At 34.9% G+C, this 22777-nt stretch overlaps 2 protein-coding genes across 2 annotated transcripts in view; both read left to right on the top strand.

Annotated features, from left to right (window-relative positions):
* Nucleotides 1–5732, top strand: part of LOC127865097 (midasin-like) — a gene marked incomplete at its 3' end in the record, with an annotated part of 61253 nt that extends 55521 nt beyond the window's left edge. The window contains exon 5 of the mRNA XM_052404998.1: nucleotides 4956–5732. Coding sequence (XP_052260958.1) covers nucleotides 4956–5732 — 777 coding nt within the window. The remainder of the gene's footprint in view (nucleotides 1–4955) is intronic.
* Nucleotides 1–22777, top strand: part of LOC127864275 (uncharacterized) — a 254509-nt gene that overhangs the window by 144836 nt on the left and 86896 nt on the right. The gene's annotated exons all lie outside the window — the stretch shown is intronic.

Raw genomic sequence — 22777 nt, 5'->3', positions numbered from 1 at the left:
CCTTAATAGGAGTCCTGCAATCATTTGTAATCAATAACTTATGTTTTAAAAAATCATTGGTTCATGCTACCAATTGTAAAATATTGCAACCAATCCCTGAATAATGTAAATATGCCATGATGTTGGAATAACATATATCCCGATCAGACTAGAATATAAATATACCCATTGTCTGTTATAAAAAAATAGTAACATAGGTTACAACTCAAATTTCTCACTTTTTTATGTCCCCCACTATAGTAGTGGGGGACATATTGTTTTTGCCCTGTCTGTTGGTCCGTTGGTCTGTTGGTCTGTTGGTCTGTTTGCGCCAACTTTAACATTTTGCAATAACTTTTGCTATATTGAAGATAGCAACTTCATATTTGGCATGCATGTGTATCTCATGAAGCTGCACATTTTGAGTGGTGAAAGGTCAAGGTCATCCTTCAAGGTCAGAGGTCAAATATATGTGGCCAAAATCACTCATTTTATGAATACTTTTGCAATATTGAAGATAGCAACTTGATATTTGGCATGCATGTGTATCTCATGGAGCTGCACATTTTGAGTGGTGAAAGGTCAAGGTCAAGGTCATCCTTCAAGGTCAGAGGTCAAATATATGTGGCCCAAATCGCTTAATTTATAAATACTTTCGCAATATTGCAGATAGCAACTTGATAATTGGCATGCATGTGCATCTCATGGAGCTGCACATTTTGAGTGGTGAAAGGTCAAGGTCAAGGTCATCCTTCAAGGTCAGAGGTCAAATATATGTGGCCCAAATCGCTTATTTTATGAATACTTTTGCAATATTGAAGATAGCAACTTGATATTTGGCATGCATTTGTATCTCATAGAGCTGCACATTTTGAGTGGTGAAAGGTCATCCTTCAAGGTCAGAGGTCAAGGTCATCCTTCACAAGGTCAAGGTCATCCTTCAAGGTCAAACATCATATAGGGGGACATTGTGTTTCACAAACACATCTTGTTTAAACTTATTATAATTTGTAAATTATCAACTGGTAGGAGAGAAACATACATTTATGTTTGTTCTCCCTTTCTTCTGTTTGAATCACATTCTGAAGAAGTACATGTATTTGAACTTAAGTAAACTACTTTATAATTTTAACAAAGGAAATTAAAGCAAATTTTGTTGCAGAATTTAATTTTATTTTGTATACTGTCTTGCTATACCATTCGACCCTAACATATTGACTGATTATATTCATAAATGTAGCAATATTTGTATGTTTCTTATTGGCTTTTGTGGTCTTGTGCTTCATTTAAATAAAAAAGCCTGTGTGGTAAGAGTGGTACAATAGACTGATCCCGGAAAAGCACGAGTTTAGAAAAACCCACTAATCACCCCGGTACAAACATTGCTGGTCCGTTATATCAACCAATGATAGCTTCCTTTAGATAATAACGGTTGATACGGTGTGTGATTTTGAAAGGATTACAAATGGGTCATGTTTATTTGTACCAGCAGATTAGTGGGGTTTCCCAAAAAGTTGCTTTTTCCGGGATACATATATTGTGTAGTAAAATATAACACCCTGATGCCTGTGATGTTAATCAAGATTAAAGGTAGAGGTAAATATTACTCTAAGAGGGATTTGCAGGACTGTTATACACTTAGAAGCATGATGATGATCATACATTGTTTAATTGTTTAACCCCTAAGAAATGATCTACGTAAATTGATGTGGGGGCGCTGCGTAAAACAACAATCAGGTCTTGAGTTCGCGGCATAATACAACTTAATAAGGTAAACATGTTCGCCGCATAATACCAATACATGTAAATGAGACCAACGTGTTCACTGCATAAAACAACAATAAGGTCATTGTGTTTGCTGCATAATACAACTCAATCATGGCGATCCATCCCTTGACAAAGAAATTGGTTTTTACAGTAATGTATGCAATTGATTTTGCGTTCATTTGCTGTTCTTGTTGATATCCAAGTTTTTCAAATGGCAGCGTTATATCATATTGTTCCCTAAGATATATTTCTCAAGAGCTAGAAGGTTACAACATAGCAGGGCATAGACCTCATTTTTGTAAATTAATACATGTTAATTATCCAAAAACTACTTCATTACATTTCTATTGTATTTATTGTTTTTAACAACAAAAACATACATCTGGAGCAGTTAGGCAAAACTTCTCTCATACAAAATTAATATAAACAATTGTTAGGTAATTGTATTAAAATGTGCAGACATGTTATGTTGTAGATAATTGTATAACCTTAATGTTGCCTTGCTAGGCTTTTCTTGTACGAATGAATGTGGCTGTGCCACTTGTGTTTTCTGATAATAATTCGCACTGTTTGTATTAACCCTAAGCTATGAATAAAAAGAACAATTTTTAGCAATTATCATATATGACTGTAAAGTGGTTTACTCTTTATCGTCTTTAATTTAGTTGTAGTTGTATGCATGAACTAGGATGTACATGATTGTAATACTTAGCTATCTATCCTTCACAGTCAACATTTAAGCATGCCCTTCCGTTTACCAGATCTGCTTGACGCTCCTCACCAGTGGTTATTTCCGTTAATCACAATAATAATAATAAGTGACAGCAAAATTGTGTCTAGTACTAAAATTAATATATTTATGAGAAGACCAAAAATATTGTGTATGCCCCTGCATTGACTGATTTGGGAGGTACATATTGATTGACCCATCCTTCCATCTTTACACGGCGAACACATATCTTTCTTACTTGCATGGATTTTGTACTTGAACACTACCAACACACCCATATCAACCTTACTGCACGTTGCTGTTGACGCTTACCTACTTTTGGTTTAGACTAATGCAGAGTCCAATCTCTTGTAGGCTGCAGAGTCCAATCTCTTGTAGGCTGCAGAGTCCAATCTCTTGTAGGCTGCAGAGTCCAATCTCTTGTAGGCTGCAGAGTCCAATTTCTTGTAGGCTAAGAGCTTATATTGGCTGAGAGCTTGTATAAGCTTTATTGCTGAATAAATGTTGTTGTTGTTTATCCCTTTACCACTTAGATACGTATTTTGACGCATTTGTATTCCCTCAGAAAGTTAAATTTAAATAAAGACCTATCTTACTAGATGCAAGTTTAAAAGGCTTCATTTCAAACGCTTAAATACTGATTAGCAGCAAACAGCATAAAACCTGAACAGCCTGCGAGTTACTCACAGGCTGTTCTGTTTTATGCTGTTTTCACATAGCCATTTTTACATTGCTTCGAGTGGGAAAGGGTTAACTAAAATTTATGCATTCCATCTAACGACATTTTCGCTTTCTAGAAATGCTTAAACGCTGACATGGATGGTTTCTATGAACACTCTTAATAAACTAAAATCACCTGCTTTCTTGACTTTGACATTGACCAACTTTGGAACTTCAGAAAGTCTAAATTTTGGTTACACCAAATTTACCCATCTTTAGTTTCTCCTTGAAATTAACCTCATTTTGTACTTAGATTTTTCACTCTGGCCTAGTTTTTGGTTAATTATACCCCATCAAACGAAGTTGAGCTTGTCTGTTGGTCAGTGTGTCGTTTGCTCCGTATTAAGTGTCCGCTCTCTGATTAAACTTGTTTTCATCCGATCTTCACCAAACTTGGTCAGATGTTACATCTAGGTGATGTCTAGGTCAAGTTCGAATATGGGTCATGCCGGGTCAAAAACTGGGGTCACGGGTTCACTTAGTGCGTTTTAAACATTGAGCATGGTGTCTGCTCTCTAATTCAAGTAGTTATCATCTGATCTTCACCACACTTAGCCAGAAGTTGTATGTAGATGATGTGTAGATCAAGTTCAAACATGGGCAATGCTGGGTCAAAAACTAGGTCACGGGGTCACTTAGTGCGTTTTAAACATTGAGCATGGTGTTCGCTTTTTTTGTTAAGACAACATGCAAAATATTCTGTTTCAATGCGTCATGTGGGGGTATTCGTCACGCCTGTGACAAAGCTCTAGTTATAATTGTCATTATTCAAGCTCCTTGTATTGCCTTAAGTTTTATTTAAATTTGCTGTCCAGTCATTGTTTTTTGTCTGTCTGTTTGAGAGTAACCATCAATGATATATTTGATCTTGCATCAATTATGATTATGAAGAGCTTTGTTTCATGCAAGGGCATTGTATTTTGACAATTGCTAGGATATCCTATATACTGGACTTCATTTTTAATTTGACATTGACCTCAAACTTAACAAGCACTTCTTTGGGGTCTAACTGTGATGCAACTGACCAAGTCAGATTATTGTAACGTTTAATAACAAGCAATAATGAGGAGAGTGTGACAACCACTTCTGGGGAATTAGTCACCATCTATGAGAAACAAAACGATCTCATTCAATACAGCAGTATAAAACAAAAAATAATGCTCATTGCTTAATAAAATTCTTATTTCAAGTAAAAAAATTTTTCAGATCAGGCATATAGATCTTTAATAATTAAATGCAACCACTTCTGTCATATCAAAATAGAAGACTTAAAAGCCTGTAAACCGATGCTCAATACTAAGATTTTACAGTAAAACATTTATTTATTCTTTTGGGGTAATGATATATATAAACATTTGGATTTCACAATAAATGATATTTCGAGGGCTGAACGGAAAACTGCAGTATCTCCTTCTTTATTTAATATGAGTTACAACAGTCTTCCGCTCAGCCCTTGATTTAAGAACATGTGTACATTTTTTAAAATAAATAATAATTATAAATAATATTACAAAAAAAGGTTTTGTGGAGTTGTGTGGAGTTGGTCTGTGTTAAAAAAAAGACAGATAATAATTGACACGAATTGGTCTCAGCATGTTCAATAAATTAAAACAGTATGTTTCCGTGGGAACATATAACACAGGCAAGTGTTATATGGTGTACAACAAATGTCTATTGTAAATGACAATATTTAATCTTCCCATCATTTATATACATTATATAATATATTACATGTATTTTTCTGTTTATGACAAAAAAGCATGTCATAGCTAATGATGAAGATGATGATGTAGATGATGATGATGAGAATGATGAGAAGGATGATAATGATGATAATGATAATGATTATGATGATGGTGATGGTGGTGGTGGTGGTGGTGATGATGATGGTGATGATGGTGATGATGATAATGATGTTGATGATGTTGAAGATGATGATGAGGAGGAAGAGGATGATGATGATGATGCTTCTGCTGCTGCTGCTGATGATAACGACGATGGTGATGGTGGTGGTGGTGGAGTCGATGATGACGATGATGATGATGATGATGATGATGATGATGACGATGACGATGACAATGACGATGATGTTGATGATGATGATGATGATGTTGATGGTGATGGTGATGGTGGTGGTGGTGATGATGATGGTGATGATGACGATGATTGTGATGATGATTGTGATGATTGTCATAATGGTGATGATGATGATGATGATTGTGATGGTGGTGGTGATGATGATGATGATGATGATGATGATGATGATGATGATGATGATGATGACGATGACAATGACGATGATGTTGATGATGATGATGATGATGGTGATGGTGATGGTGGTGGTGGTGATGATGATGGTGATGATTACGATGATTGTGATGATGATTGTGATGATTGTCATAATGGTGATGGTGATGATGATGATGATTGTGATGGTGGTGGTGATGATGATGATGATGATGATGATGATGATGATGATGATGATGGTGATGATGATGATGATGATGATGGTGATGATGATTGTGATGATTTTCATGATGGTGATGATTGTCATGATGGTGATGATGATGGTGATGGTGATGATGATTGTGATGATTGTCATAATGGTGATGGTGATGATGATGATGATGGTGATGGTGGTGGTGATGATTATGGTGATGATGGTGATGATGATGTTGATGATGATGGTGATGATGATTGTGATGATTGACATGATGGTGATGGTGATGATGACGATTATTATGAAATTTATACAGATATTATGATTATTATTTGACAATTGTGATAATGATAATGAAGATGAAGAAAATGATGATAATGCACTGACTCTTGTTACTCATATTTATTTTTATTTTTTTCTGAAAATCATGGCTTTAAGGTGCTGGGTAAATTTCTTTACAAGTTTTTGATAAAACCTTGCGAAAACCACCTGCTAATTTTTTTTTTGTTACATGAAGTTTTAGATGAATGCCACAGAACCATTTGCGCTCTTGTGTTCTTTCTTGTATACCTCCAAGGCCAGTAAGGCCTTTGCCTGGATTAAAACAATCAGGAATTGAGTTTAATGATGCTTACCATTGCTAATCTTATATCATGACAAGTTGGTACTTTATTTTATTTGCACTGTTAACCAAAATAACCTATCTCATGTGAACACATTGCATCCTATCAATGTTTGTGGTTCTGCTTTAAAATAAAATTCTACAACACCAACATCTTTGATAAAAAAGTAACACTCTGGTCACAATGCACATGCTATATGTCTAGTTGTTAACATTAACTTATACAATTGACATTGTATCCAAATCTGTGTATTTTTTAAGGCTAGGGACCAAGTACTGACTGTACAATACTGATCTATACATCGTATCTTACAAGCTGTTTCTTGTGAAAAGTTTGCTGTCTCATCATGTGTTTTAAAAGTCCAGCTTTAGACATAATCTCACTACCAACACCCTACCAGCTCTCTTGGAAATATGTATAATAGGTGCCCAATATACATAATTATGAATCTTTATCATGACATGGCAGTGATGGGGAAAGATTTGTGCTTAATATCATTCAACATGTATTTCTATGAAGTCAGTCAAGAGCCACTTATTCAGAAAATGGATGCAATTTTTATTAACTGCTATTCCTAGAAATCCACTAAGTACTCACAGTCAACAAGGATGAATGTTGACCCTCTTGTTTTACTGAAGCTGTCTTATCCAGATGTTTTGGCCAAGATTTCTTACCATACTTGTATGCAGCAAGAAAATTGATGGCAGATATAATTGCGCTCATGTTCATATTCTTTGCACGTTTATGCTGTTTGCATCTGTCTTCAATGTCAACATTAGTAGATTTCACGCAAACAATCTGCCTTCCATGTAAACAAAAGTAGATTTTATGCAAATGTACCAAGTCATTTTAAAATCTAACAATAAATGACATAGTTATGGTCCAGACAAAATTTCTGGACAGACAGACAGACCGACAGAAAGACAGACAGACAAAGTGACTCCTATATAGGCCCTATTACCAATGGTGAAATTATAATGTTAATTGCAGTAAAATTTTTAACTCATTAAAATTTACTTATGACTTCAATTTGAACTAAAACGTTTGCTCAAGACATTATTATAAGGCAAAAGGGACATTATTTATTGTATCTAGGTATGAAAACCATTGACATAAATGATAACAATTGTATATGCAGTTATATGCAAGTACTATACTGTCATAGATGATCTAGGAGAAAACATAGCACATTGATATATTTTATGTTAACATATACATGTCCGTCAATTACAATTTGTTTGCAAAGTTTATTGTGGGGCTTGTTTGAAATTGCATAATAAGAGTGCGGATTGAATCTTCTAAATACAAACCTCTTGAACCAATGCTTAGTAATACTAAAAATACTTTTCCAAGTAAGAAGTTACAATGAAAGCATTGTTAATTGAGTGTGTCTTTCAGTTTCAGTTTAAAATTTGTCATTATTAATAGACTAGCCCGCCTAAAATCTTCCTTGTTACGGAGAACACTGATTGTTATTAACTAGTTGTTGGAGTGTTCATTCTCGACTCAGTATTGAACCACTAAAGAACAATGTACCATAGATCCTCCTCCAGACTGAATTTTTAATGAGAATGTTAAGAGGCACAGGTTTCGGATCAGATAAAAATAGCCTCTTAACACTCTACAAGTCCCTTATACGTCCAAAGCTAGATTATGGAGCCCAAATCTATGCATGTGCAACGCCAAACGCCCTAAAAATGGTTGATGCCATTCAACACAAGGCCCTAAGGATAGCTCTGAGAGCCCTAAACTGTACACCGGGTGCACTGCTAGAGGAGGAGGCCGGTGTGTTGCCTCTTGACTTGCGTATTACGTGACCTTGTTTATCTGTGAAATACATACACTACGGGCGGGAAACAAACTTAATTGGCCAGACACATTAAGTATGCTTACATGTATATGCTAATACAATCCGCGCACAATAAATTTATTATGATTTTAATTATTATTATAATTGTTCTTTCAAAATTTGTTAACTACATATAACTAATAATTTTAAAAAGATTTTTTATTTCATGATGCGCATCGACTCGGCATCATGTCGCGGATCACGGCCTGCCTCGGCGGACAGATGCGAAGTTTCGCGGCGAAATGCGACTTGCCGCCGCATACTGACGCGGCTTCGACTCGTTTCGCCTTGCCGCCGTGGATCGCGAAATACGTTTGTTCCGCTTTGGCTGTACTGTAACAGAGACAACATTTTAATGTTTGTCAAAAGTATTGACGATACAGTTAACCTGTCAGAATAATGTTGCTCATATGATATATGATTTTATTTTTTGAACAAACAAGTGCCCAGCCAAAGAAAATATGATAATAGTGTACTATATCTATGCATAGAAACATAATTTTACAATTTCTACAAGTATTTTGATTTTGCATAAATAAATGTGTTTTCATGACAACTCCACACCCAAACTGCAACAAAAAATGTCCAAGATGACAGTAGCCAAATGCAGATTGACGACGAACATGACGAAGCTATTTGTACAAGACCTATGATACTTGAGACTGTTGATGACAAAGTCTATGCAGCGAGCAATGGTGCTCATGAAACACCGGAAACAGTGGGACAAGTTAAAGATGGTGTAGGCAAATTCATTAAAATACCATTATTCAATTGGTACACTTCAAAACTTGATTTTTCCCAATTGGAAGATTTCGCGACTCGTTTTTTTCCCAATTTGATGATTTCATGACGCGAAAAATTCCCAATGGCATGTGTACAGGACCCGTTCCCAATTAGGTGAAAACAATGACTAAAAGTAGATCACAGTTACAGTATAGATCTAGTAAAGCAAACTCTGTCATTAGATAAGGCCAAATAAAAGATATTCCAAGCGAATTCATGCACATAATTTCACTATAGAAATAAAAAAGTTTATCTGAACAATATTTAGGTCGAGGTAAACTTTGGGTCAATTGATATAAAACACCTAGTCAACAGGTTAAAGGTTACGCAAAAATTGTTGAAACTGTAGAAGCTACCCTTATGATTCACTGAAATCCTGTCCGAATTTGTATCATCACAATATCACAACAACGGTCAATTCTAAGTGAAGTGTATTAAAACTTAGGTTACCATTTAAATTCTTAGAAAAACTTATAGACACTATAAATGCTATATTTTGTTTTAGTCAAATGAAACTTGGCCTGAAGGGTTAAGGGTCACATGGTTTATGTAGATTTTATAAATATCAACATACTATGCAATATCAGCGCCCTCAACATGCAAAGCCAATTGGTTTATTATTTTTTATGTTGACTAACATCCTTAATGATAGTTATGATCCTGGAGTCTAGATTACATTCCGCACTCCATGGTCCACTTCCTTTTAAACACTTAGATAGACCAAATACTACTTATACATGTTATATTCTGAACAGCTTGTCACTAAGGTTTTGTAAATTTATGTCTTATGTTGTAAATGCATATTCTCTACTCAGCGGTTTAAATTTGAATGTAGTTGTATAAGCTGGTCACAAAAAGAGGTTCACACAATATTCTTTGCTTTAGTATATTCCTTGCATCTTGCATTTTGGTCCTCTAAAAATAGTTTTAGCTAATGTGGTTATTGGCTTGTCAGCTAACCGATGGAAGGGATCGACTTATTTTTGTGAGAATGTGACAAGTTAGCTATGTCATGGGAACAGCTTACTTAGTATAGGGAAAAAATCGAGATAGAAAACAGAGGAGTGCAAAACGAAATAAAAGAGGAGTGCAGTGTATTGTTTTATGCAATCCTCCTTTATTTAATGCACTTTTCTTGTTTCATTGCATCACTCATGTATTTAGTTTTGCATCCCTCTTTATTTCTCGCTTTTTCTCGACTCAGTAAGTCATTCCCACGACATAGCTAACTCGTTCCATCAAGTTATTATGTCGTGGGAACAAGATAGTAAAAGAGGATTGCATTTAAAACAAAAGAGGAGTAAATGTAACCTCTATGGCAAGGTACATCAGAGATCTTGATAATATATTTTTATGTCCCCACCACTATAATGGGGGACATATTGATTTTGCCCTGTCTGTTGGTTTGTTTTTGTGCTTGTTTGTTTGCTCCAACTTTAACATTTGCAATAACTTTTTCAATATTCAAGATAGCAACTTGATATTTGGCATGCATGTGTATCTCATGGAGCTGCAAATTTTGAGTGGTGAAAGGTCAAGGTCATCCTTCAAGGTCAGATGTCAAATATATGGGCCCAAATCGCTCATTTTATGAATACTTTTGCAATATTGAAGATAGCAAGTTGATATTTGGCATGCATGTGTATCTCATGGAGCTGCACATTTTGATCGGTGAAAGGTCAAGGTTATCCTTCAAGGTCAAAGGTCAAATATATAGATTCAAAGCGGTGCAAATGGGGACATTGTGTTTCTGACAAACACATATCTTGTTTAAACCTAAATAAAGTGTCTTAATATCATGCCCTTTGAAATAAAAGAGCCCTTGTGGATACAGTTTTATATACCATGTATTGACGTAATATATTTAAAATATGCTGACACCATTATGTTATTGATAGTATACTATATCATTTATTTTTCTGGTATAATAATCAACAATGAACTTGTTCTGTAATTATAATTCCGATTGGTTATGTTTTTGTAATGTTCTTGGCTAACCCTTTCCCTGCAGAAGAAGCAAAGTGGAAATGGCTTTTGCAACCATCATAAAACCAGAACATCCTGCGAGTAACTCGTATGCTTAGGTTTTATGCTGTTTGCTGCTCATCAGTGGCTCATGGTTGGAAATGAAGCCTTTACACTTAAAACTAGTAAGAAAGATATTGTATTAAATTAAACTTTCCAAGGGACTTCAAATGAGTCAAAATGTGCATCAAAGTGGTAAAGGGTAACTACATTCGGAAGCAATCATCTATACACAACATGTAGTACTTTTAAACTAAATATATTATTTGATAAAATTCTAAATTGCTGACTGACATGGAAATTACATTTAATATAAATATATTTTAATATATTCATCAATAGTAACTTAGCATAAAACAGGAATACTACATAATGAAGTTAACATTGACTTATCAATAACAATTTGAAGTTTAAAACACTGAACTTGTCAAATATATAGAAGCTTTTAATTGAATTTGCTATGATAGCATTACAATTGTAAGAATTTAATATTCACTCTCTACATACACACCATCTACATACTGCGAAAGGAAGATTTTAATACTTAGTCATGTCAGCACACTTTAACCGCTACTCGAAAAACATGAGTGTTCTTCTTCAATAACAAGGAAGATAAGTGACAGCTGGTCTGTTGATAGTGAGAAGTGTTCAATCAAAACTAAGTGATGTCGGAAGCATACACAGAATAGAACAATACCCCCATTGTGAGTATGCACTAGAAAAAGTATTTTGCTTTTATGGAATGAAAGCCCCAGTTCGGTCAACAACTTTGTTTTCAGAATATACAATGTGTACATTATTGTATTATTATGCTGAAACACTTTTATACTCAAGTTTATAGTTAATGTAAGCAGAAAAAAATAAATTCGAAAAACCAGTTTCAGTCAAAAGCCTTGCAACGCCAAGGACCCCAGCCTATTTACAAACTTGTTGAATAAAAACCTTGTTCACAGTGCTCTGTCAATTCTAATACAGATGTACCTAGCTTGTTTTCTTCTTAGCTAACATTAGCACAATGTGCTTACGTAGTGATTTTGTGATGACATTTATTCCCATTGTTAAACATGCATTGCCCGTTATCAAAAATTACACTGTTAAAACACTATAGATGATATTTATTTCAAATATTCACGAAACTTTGTCAGAACATTGGTCTAAATAAAAAATATGTCTATTACAAAACTAGGTCCAAAAACTAGATCGCTGCGTCAAATGAAAAAAAAAGTGCATTCTAGAAGTAACATGTTTACCCAATTTACCCCTTGATGGTCTTGTCTTCAACCATGGCATACCAATATATTGTCATGGTTTTCCATTGTGGCTCTTTCCTGCTTACTACTCAGTACTGATTCCCTGTTCTTTCATGCTCACTACTCAGTACTGCTTCCCGATATTCTCATGGCTTTCCATTGTGTTTATTTCATGATCACTAATCAGTACTGATTCCCTGCTTACTACTCAGTACTGATTCTCTGCTAACTACTCAGCACTGATTCCGGGCTCTTTCCTGCTTATTACTCAGTACTGATTCCCGGCTCTTTCATGCTTACACTCAGTACTGATTCCCTGTTCTTTCATGCTCACTACTCAGTACTGCATCCAGATATTCTCATGGCTTTCCATTGTGGTTATTTGAATGCTCACTAATCAGTATTGATTCCCTGCTTACTACTCAGTACTGATTCCGGGCTCTTTCCTGCTTATTACTCAGTACTGATTCCCGGCTCTTTCATGCGTATTACTCAGTACTGATTCCCGGCTCTTTCCTGCTTATTATTAAGTACATGGGTGAAAGTATTCCGTATTATTACGGAATTCCGTATTTTTGGGCTTCTCAGAGGTCGTTTTTGTGAATCATGTAAATCCGATGAGATTTTGTTGGGGGGGGGGGGGGGTAGGCCATGTGTCCAGCCATGCCGACAGACAAAATAAACAAAATACGATCGATTCCAGACGTGCTAAATTGGTTTCCCACTGTTCTGTTAACTCATATCTAATTATAGATTCGACGCGGTCATTGCTTCTCAATTAGTCTATCCCCCTGGGCGTATTGCTCTTTCAGTTTCCATAATCTCGTGAATCGTTCTATCCCTCTGGGCATTATTCGCCCGGTCAGTGCTTTCGTAAATCTCCGTTCCAAGAACGAAAGTCTTCTGCGAATTTCTACAAGAAGGCGTGTTTTGTACCGAACTTTAACGATAACTGCCGAATTGAAAAAAAGCGGTTGTCGTCGTCAGCCATTTTGTCTCGGCGTCTGCTTGCGTTCAAAGTTCAAATTTACACTGAAGTGTCTCGTCGTCTGCTAGCGTTCAAAGTTCAAATTTACAATGAAGTTCTTACCCGTAGGATATAACACACAAGATCTTGAAAAGTAATTCTTTAAGTAAGGAGTGTATGCTTAGTAAACAAAATTAATAGATTAAATGACTGAATAAAGTTATTGTACATGTACATAATCATTGTTTGTTTTCCATTGTATGCATGTTAAGTAAGCTGCAAGAATTACTGTCAACATATGTTGGTCTTATACTTGTTGAGGATAGCTTCCTATTTGCAAATCAATTTGCCATCCTTCAGGAGTTTCCGGGGGCCTTTTGACCCCTGACCAGGCCTTGGACCAACTTGGGGCCCTGCCTATAACATTTTATCTACATGAAATTTTAAAGAAATAGATAGTGATATTTTCTAGCCAAACTAACTGTTATTCTGTTTTGAATCACTAAAAAATACAGGTGTCTTTAAGCTCAGGAGAATTGATTTCTTTGTTTCAAATAAGATAAAATGCAGGAGCTTCCGGGGGCCTCCGGCCCCCTGGACCCCGGGCCAGGGCACTTGCCCTGGACCCACCGGGGGCCCTATCGGCCCCCAGGCCCCCAGATTTTAGTTTCAGTATTTTGGGAATTTTCAACTTTCACCCATGTAAGTACTGATTCCGGGGTCTTTCATGCTTACTACTCAGTACTGATTCCCAGCTCTTTCATGCTTACTACTCATTACTGATTCCCGGCTCTTTCAAGCTTAGTACTCAGTACTGATTTCCTGCTTACTACTCAGTACTGATTTCCTGCTTACTACTCAGTACTGATTCCCTGCTTACTACTCAGCACTATTTCCCGGCTCTTCCATGTTTACTACTCAGTTCTGATTCCCGGCTCTTTCAAGCTTACTACTCAATACTGATTTCCGATATTCTCATGGTTTTCCATAGTGGCTCTTTCATTCTAACTACTCGATACTGATTCCCGATATTCTCATGGTTTTCCAGTGTGGTTCGTTCATGCTTACTACTCAGTACTGATTCTCTGCTCTTTCATGCTTACTACTCTGTACTGATTCCCGAAATTCTCATGGTTTTCCAATGTGTCTCGTTCATGCTACTACTCATTACTGCTTGCCAGCTTACATCTCAGTACTGATTCCCGACTCTTTTATGCTTGCTACTCAGTACTGCTTCCCAAATGAAAAGTTATGCTGGTCCGAAAGTTTTTAAAATTGTACATGTTGAATATACATATATATTTATAATACATAAAATGAACAAATATAATTGCTTAAAACATCAGCCAATAATACAGACACTCAATTAATCTGATAGATTATTAAAATATTATTTATATGATTTAATATATTATAACATTGATTGAAAAATTCATTAAAATTGGAATACCTGATTTCTGTGCGTGTCCCTTGTTTGTATTGTTAATGTTTTTTAGCTCGACTATTATATATGAAATATATATAGTGGAGCTATCCTACTCACCCCAGCATCGGCGTTAGCGTTTGCATTGGCGTTTGCGTGAAAATGTTAAAGTTTGCGTACTACCCAAAATATTTCCTATGTCCCTTGACATATTGCATTTTGCATACTTGTTTACCAACATGACCCCCAACATATAAACAAGAGCAGACAACTGTTTCAAGCATTTTTACAGAATTATGGCCCCTTTTATACTTAGATAATTAAACATTTTGCTTAAATTAATTGCCATAACTTCTTTATTTATGATCAGATTTTATTAATACTTTGACAAAACAACACTTACCTGAATACCACAATGGATTCCACCCAAACAATACCCCACACCCCAACCCAGAATCCCTGCCTTCCTCCCCTCACCTTCCCCCCACCCCAATTTTTGTTCCTTTTTTTATTTTTGAAAGATTTATAAATGACCACACCCCACCCACATTAAACCCCCTTCTCAACCCCCCTACCCCCCTCGCCTAAATAATTTCTTTTTTTTTTTACTTTTTTAAATTTTGAAAGATCGTCTAATAAATGACCACACCCCACATTATACCCCCCTCTCACCCCCCCTACCCCCCCCCCCCCCAATTTTTTTTTTTTCCTTTTTTTATTTTTGAAAGATCTTCCATTATAAATGATTGGATATAAACAATTTCTCCATGATGGCTTATGTTATACTGTCAAGCACTCTAATAGTAGAGCTGTCATCTGACAGGTCTTGCTTATAATTCTGATATGTATAATTTGTGCATAATGTTTTCTTTAAAAAAGTTATACTCCAAATATCTCAGAAACTTGATCATGATCCCTATATGGTGAAACTGATCACAGTGTCCTGTTAGGGTGGACTTGTGCATATTGTCAGGTTTTTCCTTTACAATTTTTCTCAATGCAGATATAACTAATTGTTCTGGCTCATTGATTTGCACATATATTGCCTTTTTCTGGAACTCATTCCTAAAATAAACCCATATATTAACTTAGCGCATTATTGGGGAGCATTGATAAGTTTTACTTATATTCTTGTTTTTCTTTTATGATAAGGACTGTGAGAACACTTAATTAAGAGTATTGTAGAATCAATTTAATGAATCTATTTTGTTAAATATCATCATTGTTGTGCTTTTACTTTCACTTTCCACATTTGCATCAATATAAATACAGTGACCCCGCGTTTATCCGGATCTCAATAGTCCGGAAATCTCGTGATGCGGACGAAAGTCAAGGGGAACGGATTTATTATGCAGTATTTTGCCCCGTTAAGTCCGGAATCTTGGGACTTCACGACACTGATCTGTGTATTTAGCTGTTATTATGTCTTGTTAATAGGGATGCTTCCCAACATTGGGGCTTAATGGCCCACCCGCCGTATAAACAAAAACGCAATCACCGAGGCTTGAAGTATTGTCGTTTTAGGCTTAATTGCTATCCCATCGTTTAAACAAAAGGGCGCCCACAGAGGCGTGAAATATTATTGTGTTTAGGCGCTAAAGCTAAAAGGCGTGACTAAACATGATTCGACTCAGACTTAAAACGTAGATCGATGTCGGCATTACACAATGCATCTTAAATGATACAATGATGTTCGTAAAGGTCTTTAAAGAGCTGAACACGCGACCAATTAAGACCCTGATTACAATCGGACAGTCATCTTGCGTGAAAAGTTTTGCTAGGATTATTTAAGCAATCCGTTTAAAACGCATCGAACATTACGTGTCGCTATTTTAATCATTTCGCAGTTTTATATTTTATTGTCATTTGCCTTCAACACCCTTGTACATGTACAATTTCAGTTACATGTTTTAGTATATATTGTTTTACAAACATTTTATTATACGCCAATTACCATTGGTAATGGGGGCTATATAGGAGTCACTTTGTCGGTCTGTCCGTCTGTCGGTCAGTCTGTCGGTCTGTCCTGAAATTTCATCTGATCTTCACCAAACTTGGTCAGAAGTTGTATCTAGATGATGTGAAGGTCAAGTTTGAATATGGGTCATGCCAGATAAAAAACTAGGTCACGGGGTCACTTATTGTGTTTTAAACTGAAAGTTTGTCCGGACCATAACTATGTTATTTATCGTTAGATTTTAAAATGACTTGGTACTTGTGGCGTGTGAAAAAAGTATGTTGATATCTCAAAGGTCAAGGTCACACTTGGAGTTCAAAGGTAAAATGCTTGTCCGGGCCATAACTCTTATGTCATTCATTGTGAGATTTTAAAATCATTTGACACATTTGTTCACCATCATTGGACGGTGTGTTGCGCCATAGAATTACGTCGATATCTCCAAGGTCAAGGTCACACTTAAAGTTCAAAGGTCAAATATGGCAATAAATGAGCTTGTCCTTCATTCTATACATAAATGGTGACGTCACTACGTTATTGTCACCTCTATACTTAGACGCATCACGCACCTCCATTTGGAGGCATTTATGACTACGACACAAAGAAGTCCGCGGATGAATGAAGAATTTGCTTTATAAGTAAACTTTCATGTTATGATTTAAAAGTCAAGTATAATTTTGTTCAGTCTTACGTTCTTATGTTAGTATCATTTCAAATTTTCGTAAGTTTTCAACAATTTCGCTCTTTATTCATTTTTTTTTAAACTGTACTTTCACTTTCGGTTGTACAACAACATGTATCCTTTATTGACGAAAGTTTGCAATGAAATAGCGTTTTCAAAACCGCTTAAAAAGTTTCAGAAGGTGTATCTGATGCATGTTATGAATAGACACAATGTCATAGCTATATTGCCGACTAGTATAAGAACAATTTGGTATTTCAAGTGGCTCCATTTGCATTGCAAGAAAAGTTCAAATTGACTTGTTCAGTTTGTTAAATTTTGACACCCTAATTATATATTTTTTTATAAATGCCTGATAGTTTTTTTTTCTTTAAATAATTGAGATCAATGAAAATTTTAGTAAAAGCACAGCATTGCTGTTCTATGATGGTCATTTTTTAGTGGAATAGTATGTTACAATAAAACAATTATAACTATTGTATTAATGAATTTAGATTAGGTGTCATCTTTAAATGGGGTAGTAATTCATTATATGAGATTAGCACATTATATAGTTGAAAAATAAATAACACTTTAATGACTTACCATAGTAAAATAAAGTAGCATAGAATATGTTGCAGGTCATAAAATGTAAAACTGAAATTGAAGAAGCTTTACAAATATTTTACACTGATAACACTGTTGGTTTTCAAAAAAAATAAATCTTCCTATCTACCTGCCCTAGTTTTTTTGGGGCAAATTTAAATATTATTAATATCATTGAGTTAAATTTTTAAAATATCAATATGTTTTGATTACATTAGCTTATTTTATTATTAATAATAAATACTTTGCAAGGAAAGTCCAATTCTGTTTTAATTAGTCTTAATTAGGTACTAGTAAAATTGAAAATATCAGTGACATCCAAAACTTGGCTTATATGCGAATGAATGCATATTTTCTTTGACAGTTACATAGTACCCTATTTAATTGGATTAAAAACAACAAATAACTATAGTTCCACAACCCAGCCTAAGTTGACTCAAACTGAATTAATTCATCAATTGATCCTATTTAATTATATTAAAAATAACATGTGTAAGATTTTGAGAATATCCCATGTATTCCTCTAGTATTCCTCTAGTACACCAACATGCACGTCTTACTAATAATTTACATGCACTCCTTAAACAGTTTAACAAAAATAATGAATGATTAATCCAAAGAAAACAACAAACAAGCTGCTTCATATTAAAAGTTAATTACATAAGATTACATAAGCAAAAAAAATCATTTTGATAATAAATCAAGATTATACTTCAACCAAACCATTATAAATTTATTGTGGGGTGGGGGGGGGGGGGTAATGTAAGCACTAAAACTAAAATGGGGGAAATGTCTGGGGAGGGAACATCTTAGGGGGAGCGTCCGGAATTCCTGCTAAGGGCGACAGTGTTGTTAATGTGTCTTTAGAAGAAATAACTGAAGGAAAGTACTCATTGGTGTATGCCCATCCAGAAGCATTTCTGAGCATATCAATTGGAACAGCAATATTGAGTGCATTTGAAAGAGATATAACTGTTTCATGCATTGCTTTTGATGAAGCCCACAAGTCATGGTCCTTTAATGGTAGCTTTCCTATTAGGGAATTTTATACTTATTTTTTACTCTACAATCTAGCTCTTTTGTCATAAAATGAGAAGTTTTATTATCCAACAGGTTTTGTGTTTGAACCTCACAAATTTTATAATACCAAAGTCCCATCATATAATCATCATCACAATCAGCAGCAGCATTATCATATTCATCATCATCATCTTTAGCAGCAGCATCATTGTGTTCTATTATCAGAATTCATTACAAATACAAACACAACCATTACAACTCTTACTACTACTACTACTAATTAATTAAGTATCTACTACTACAACAAGAACAACAACTACGACTGCTACTACTGATCTTACTTCTACTACTACTAGTCTACTACTACTACTTCTACTACTACTACTACTACTACTACTACTACTACAACTACTACTACTACCACCACCACCACCACAACCACCACCACTACTACTACTACTACTACTACTACTACTACTTGGTACACCAGAACTTGTTGTCCATGGAGACGATAATGAGAACTCCCAGAGTATTGATCGAACCCACGCCCAGCGGACATCATTCTCTACACCATAGCGACCATGAATTAATATTTGACGCCATGTAAAACATATTTTACCTTATTACAAAAAACATGGAATTCACAAAATGACTGAAAATTCTTTAAAATAAATGCAAATTTGAAACAAAACAACCTAAGCAATACATAATAAGAAACACTACATTATTGAAACACTGATACCATGAACATTTTAGGGTGTAACACCTTATGTACATGGACCAGACCTTTTGTGTACTTTGAAACTTTATGTACCACCTACATAAAATATAGGTGTTATTGTCCATTCATTCATAGCAGTCCTAATGAATTAAGGTCATTCTTTAAACATGATTAAAGTCTAAAGAAGGAAATAATTTGATTTTTTTACAGTTTGAACATTAAGGTCATTCTCTCTTCTCTTCAAAGTATCACATTTCAATTATACAATATAATACAAACATTTTAGACTTTATAATCCTTAGTCAGGATAAGATAAGAGACAAATGAATTTTTATAATTTACTTCAATTTCAGGTAAGACTAATTAGTCATTTATTAAGTACTACATGTACTTGGGCTAATAAATTAAACTAAGACACTCAGTGACACTTAGACAATCTGACAAAATATAAAATCTATAGCCAATATATAAGTCTAAATTCATAAATACTATCACACAAAATACATTTCATCAATAACACACATTCATATTAAATTAGTTATCTCTTTATATTATAAATATGGTACATAAAGTGTCAGATAGTGGTACATAAAGTGTCGGTACATAAACGGACTGGTACGTAATGTGTGACATTCAACATTTTAAAAATCAGTTAACAATATATGGACTTCATTGTTTTGCATATACGCAATCAAAGCATATTTATTAAAAATTAAAACGCACTGTTCATGGCTGTATCTTTTTATTTATACATGCATAAACTATTCTGGTTATTAATACATTTTTAAAATTATACATAAACAAGAGAACCACATTATGGGTGCCAAGTTAGGCTGCGGTGCAGTTTTGAATAAATGAAATTTATTAAAAGAATTTTTTAGAGGTTAGTGACCTTGACCTTTGACCGAGTGACCCCAAAATGGGTGTGGCGTGTAAAAATCATCACGGTGCATATACATGTGAGGTTTCAATGTTATAGGTGGAAGCACTTTGATATTAGAGCCGATGTAAAGATTTTAGCACGACACGGACATCTGACGACATGCTATGACAATACCTAGGGTTTTCCCCGAAAACAGCCGAGCTAAAATTGAGCGCCATTAGTCCAAATTTTTTACGCACTTAAATATTAAGCTACTTATTATATGGGTAATATTTGGAGCAAAGAATTTAGCCCATATAAAAAGTATCTCTAAATTCTTTGCGCGTCTTCCTAAGACTAGAGCGCCATATAAATTAAATGGAAAACATACAACATTATGTCAAGAAAAATAAAGCTGTAAAAATCTCACCTGCTCGTCTTTGATGTTGCAATTAGCACATTCAGCATTTTCAGTATCTACTAAATAAATATATGAAAGTGCCAAATGTCCAAGATACCATGACGTCTTCCTCAAAATGTTAGATCCTTCGAACTCCATTTATTTTATCCCTGATTAATCCTCTCACACATGAGGCCTACATGTAAAATTCCTTGTAATGTTCACAGCGTTTATTTTAAATCGTTTACTTTCTCAAATTTCAGCAGGTATTTAATTATAAATATTTATTTATTATTTTGATTTATTTACTATTTCGAAGATACAGTCTTGCAACGTGTTTAGTTAGTCTAAGTTACGTGTTTAGAGATTCTTACAAACAATAGACTGACATGAAAAGTGGCTCCTTTTGAAGCACAAACTGCATCCATGTATATATTACAGCTGGCCCGGTTTGATGGGGCCTGTTTTTGATAATAATTAGTTATCATTTTTCACTTCCGTGTTTATTATGTTTACCAACGCCATGATGGAAAAAAGTCCGTTTCCCACAATGCTTAGCGCGCATTCACACAGGTCAGTAAGACCGGTGTGACACATTGGCTTGTCCTTGCTATAACTATGTTGTTCATTTTGAGAATTTAAAATCATTTGGCACATTTTATCACCATTATTGTATGGTGTGTCGCGCAAAAGAATTACGTTGATATCTCCAAGGTCAAGGTCACACTTTGAGTTCAAAGGTAAAAAATAGCCATAAATGAGCTTGTTGGGTCCATAACTATGTCGTTTATTGTGAGTTTTTAAAATCATTTGGCTCTTTTGTTCACCATCATTGGACGGTGTGTCAAGCGAACGAATTACGTCGATATATCCAAGGTGTAGGTCATACTTTGAGTTCAAAGGTAACAAATGGCCATAAATCAGCTTGTCTGTGCCATAACTATATAATGTCATTCATTGTGAGATTTTAAAATGACTCTGTACATTAATTTTGTTCACAGTCATTGGACTGTGTGTCATGTGAAAAAATTCAAGAGTTCAAAGGTCAAAATGGCTATAAATGATAATGGCATAATAATTCTTAAAAATCACCATAAATTAGTTTCTCTTGTTTTGTGAAGACAACATGCAAAATAGTCTGTGTCAATGCGGCACGTGGGGGAATACTTCACATCTGTGACAAAGCTCTACTTCAATTATTGTTTTCAACAAATTTAATGTCTGCGTAACAAGAAAATATCATTTTTGATGCGAAATAAGTATGTAAATGTACATAAACATAAGGTTTATGTCATAAGGTAAATATTTAACTCTCGAAACGGCACTGGATCGATAATCCGGAAGATTTGTTTATTAGAAAATTTCTACCAGAACAGACGTGTCTGGATAAACGCGGGGTCACTGTACTACATTATTAAGTGTGTGATGTTTTCTCAGACTTAACAACACCATTTCGAATTTTAGAGCACAGACGATGCAAATGCTATTGGAAGTTTTAATTGAACAATTTGTATGGTCAAATTACATTCTTGTAATATAATATTCAACCTCTAAATACTGCACAAGGAAGTTTTTAATACCAAATCATAACCACACACTTAAACCAGTGCTTGAGAACAGTGAGTGTTCTTCTTAACACGGAAGGTTATAGACAGATGGTCTATTGATAGTGAAAAGTGTTTGTTGTTTTGGGATATAACTTTTCAGGACTATATCTCAGATATGCTACAAGATTTAAACATGAAACGTCATGGTTGTGTAGAAATTAATGGGAAGATGTGCAATGCACAAGAACCATAACCCTGCACTTTTTTAAGAGTTATTGCCCTTTGTTGTTGTTATGTCCCCGGATCGAATGATCGGGGTATATTGTTAATGACCTGTCTGTCTGTCATTCTGTCACTCTGTCATTATGTCACTCTGTCATCCCATAACTATAATATTGGTCATAACTTTTGCAATATTGAAGATAGCAACTTGATATTGTTTGTCAT

The sequence above is a fragment of the Dreissena polymorpha genome, chromosome 1 (genome assembly GCF_020536995.1).
Source record: "Dreissena polymorpha isolate Duluth1 chromosome 1, UMN_Dpol_1.0, whole genome shotgun sequence".
Lineage (NCBI taxonomy): Eukaryota > Metazoa > Mollusca > Bivalvia > Myida > Dreissenidae > Dreissena > Dreissena polymorpha.
The sequence above is the reverse complement of the archived record's forward strand: the minus strand, read 5'-3'. Positions and strand labels throughout refer to the sequence as shown.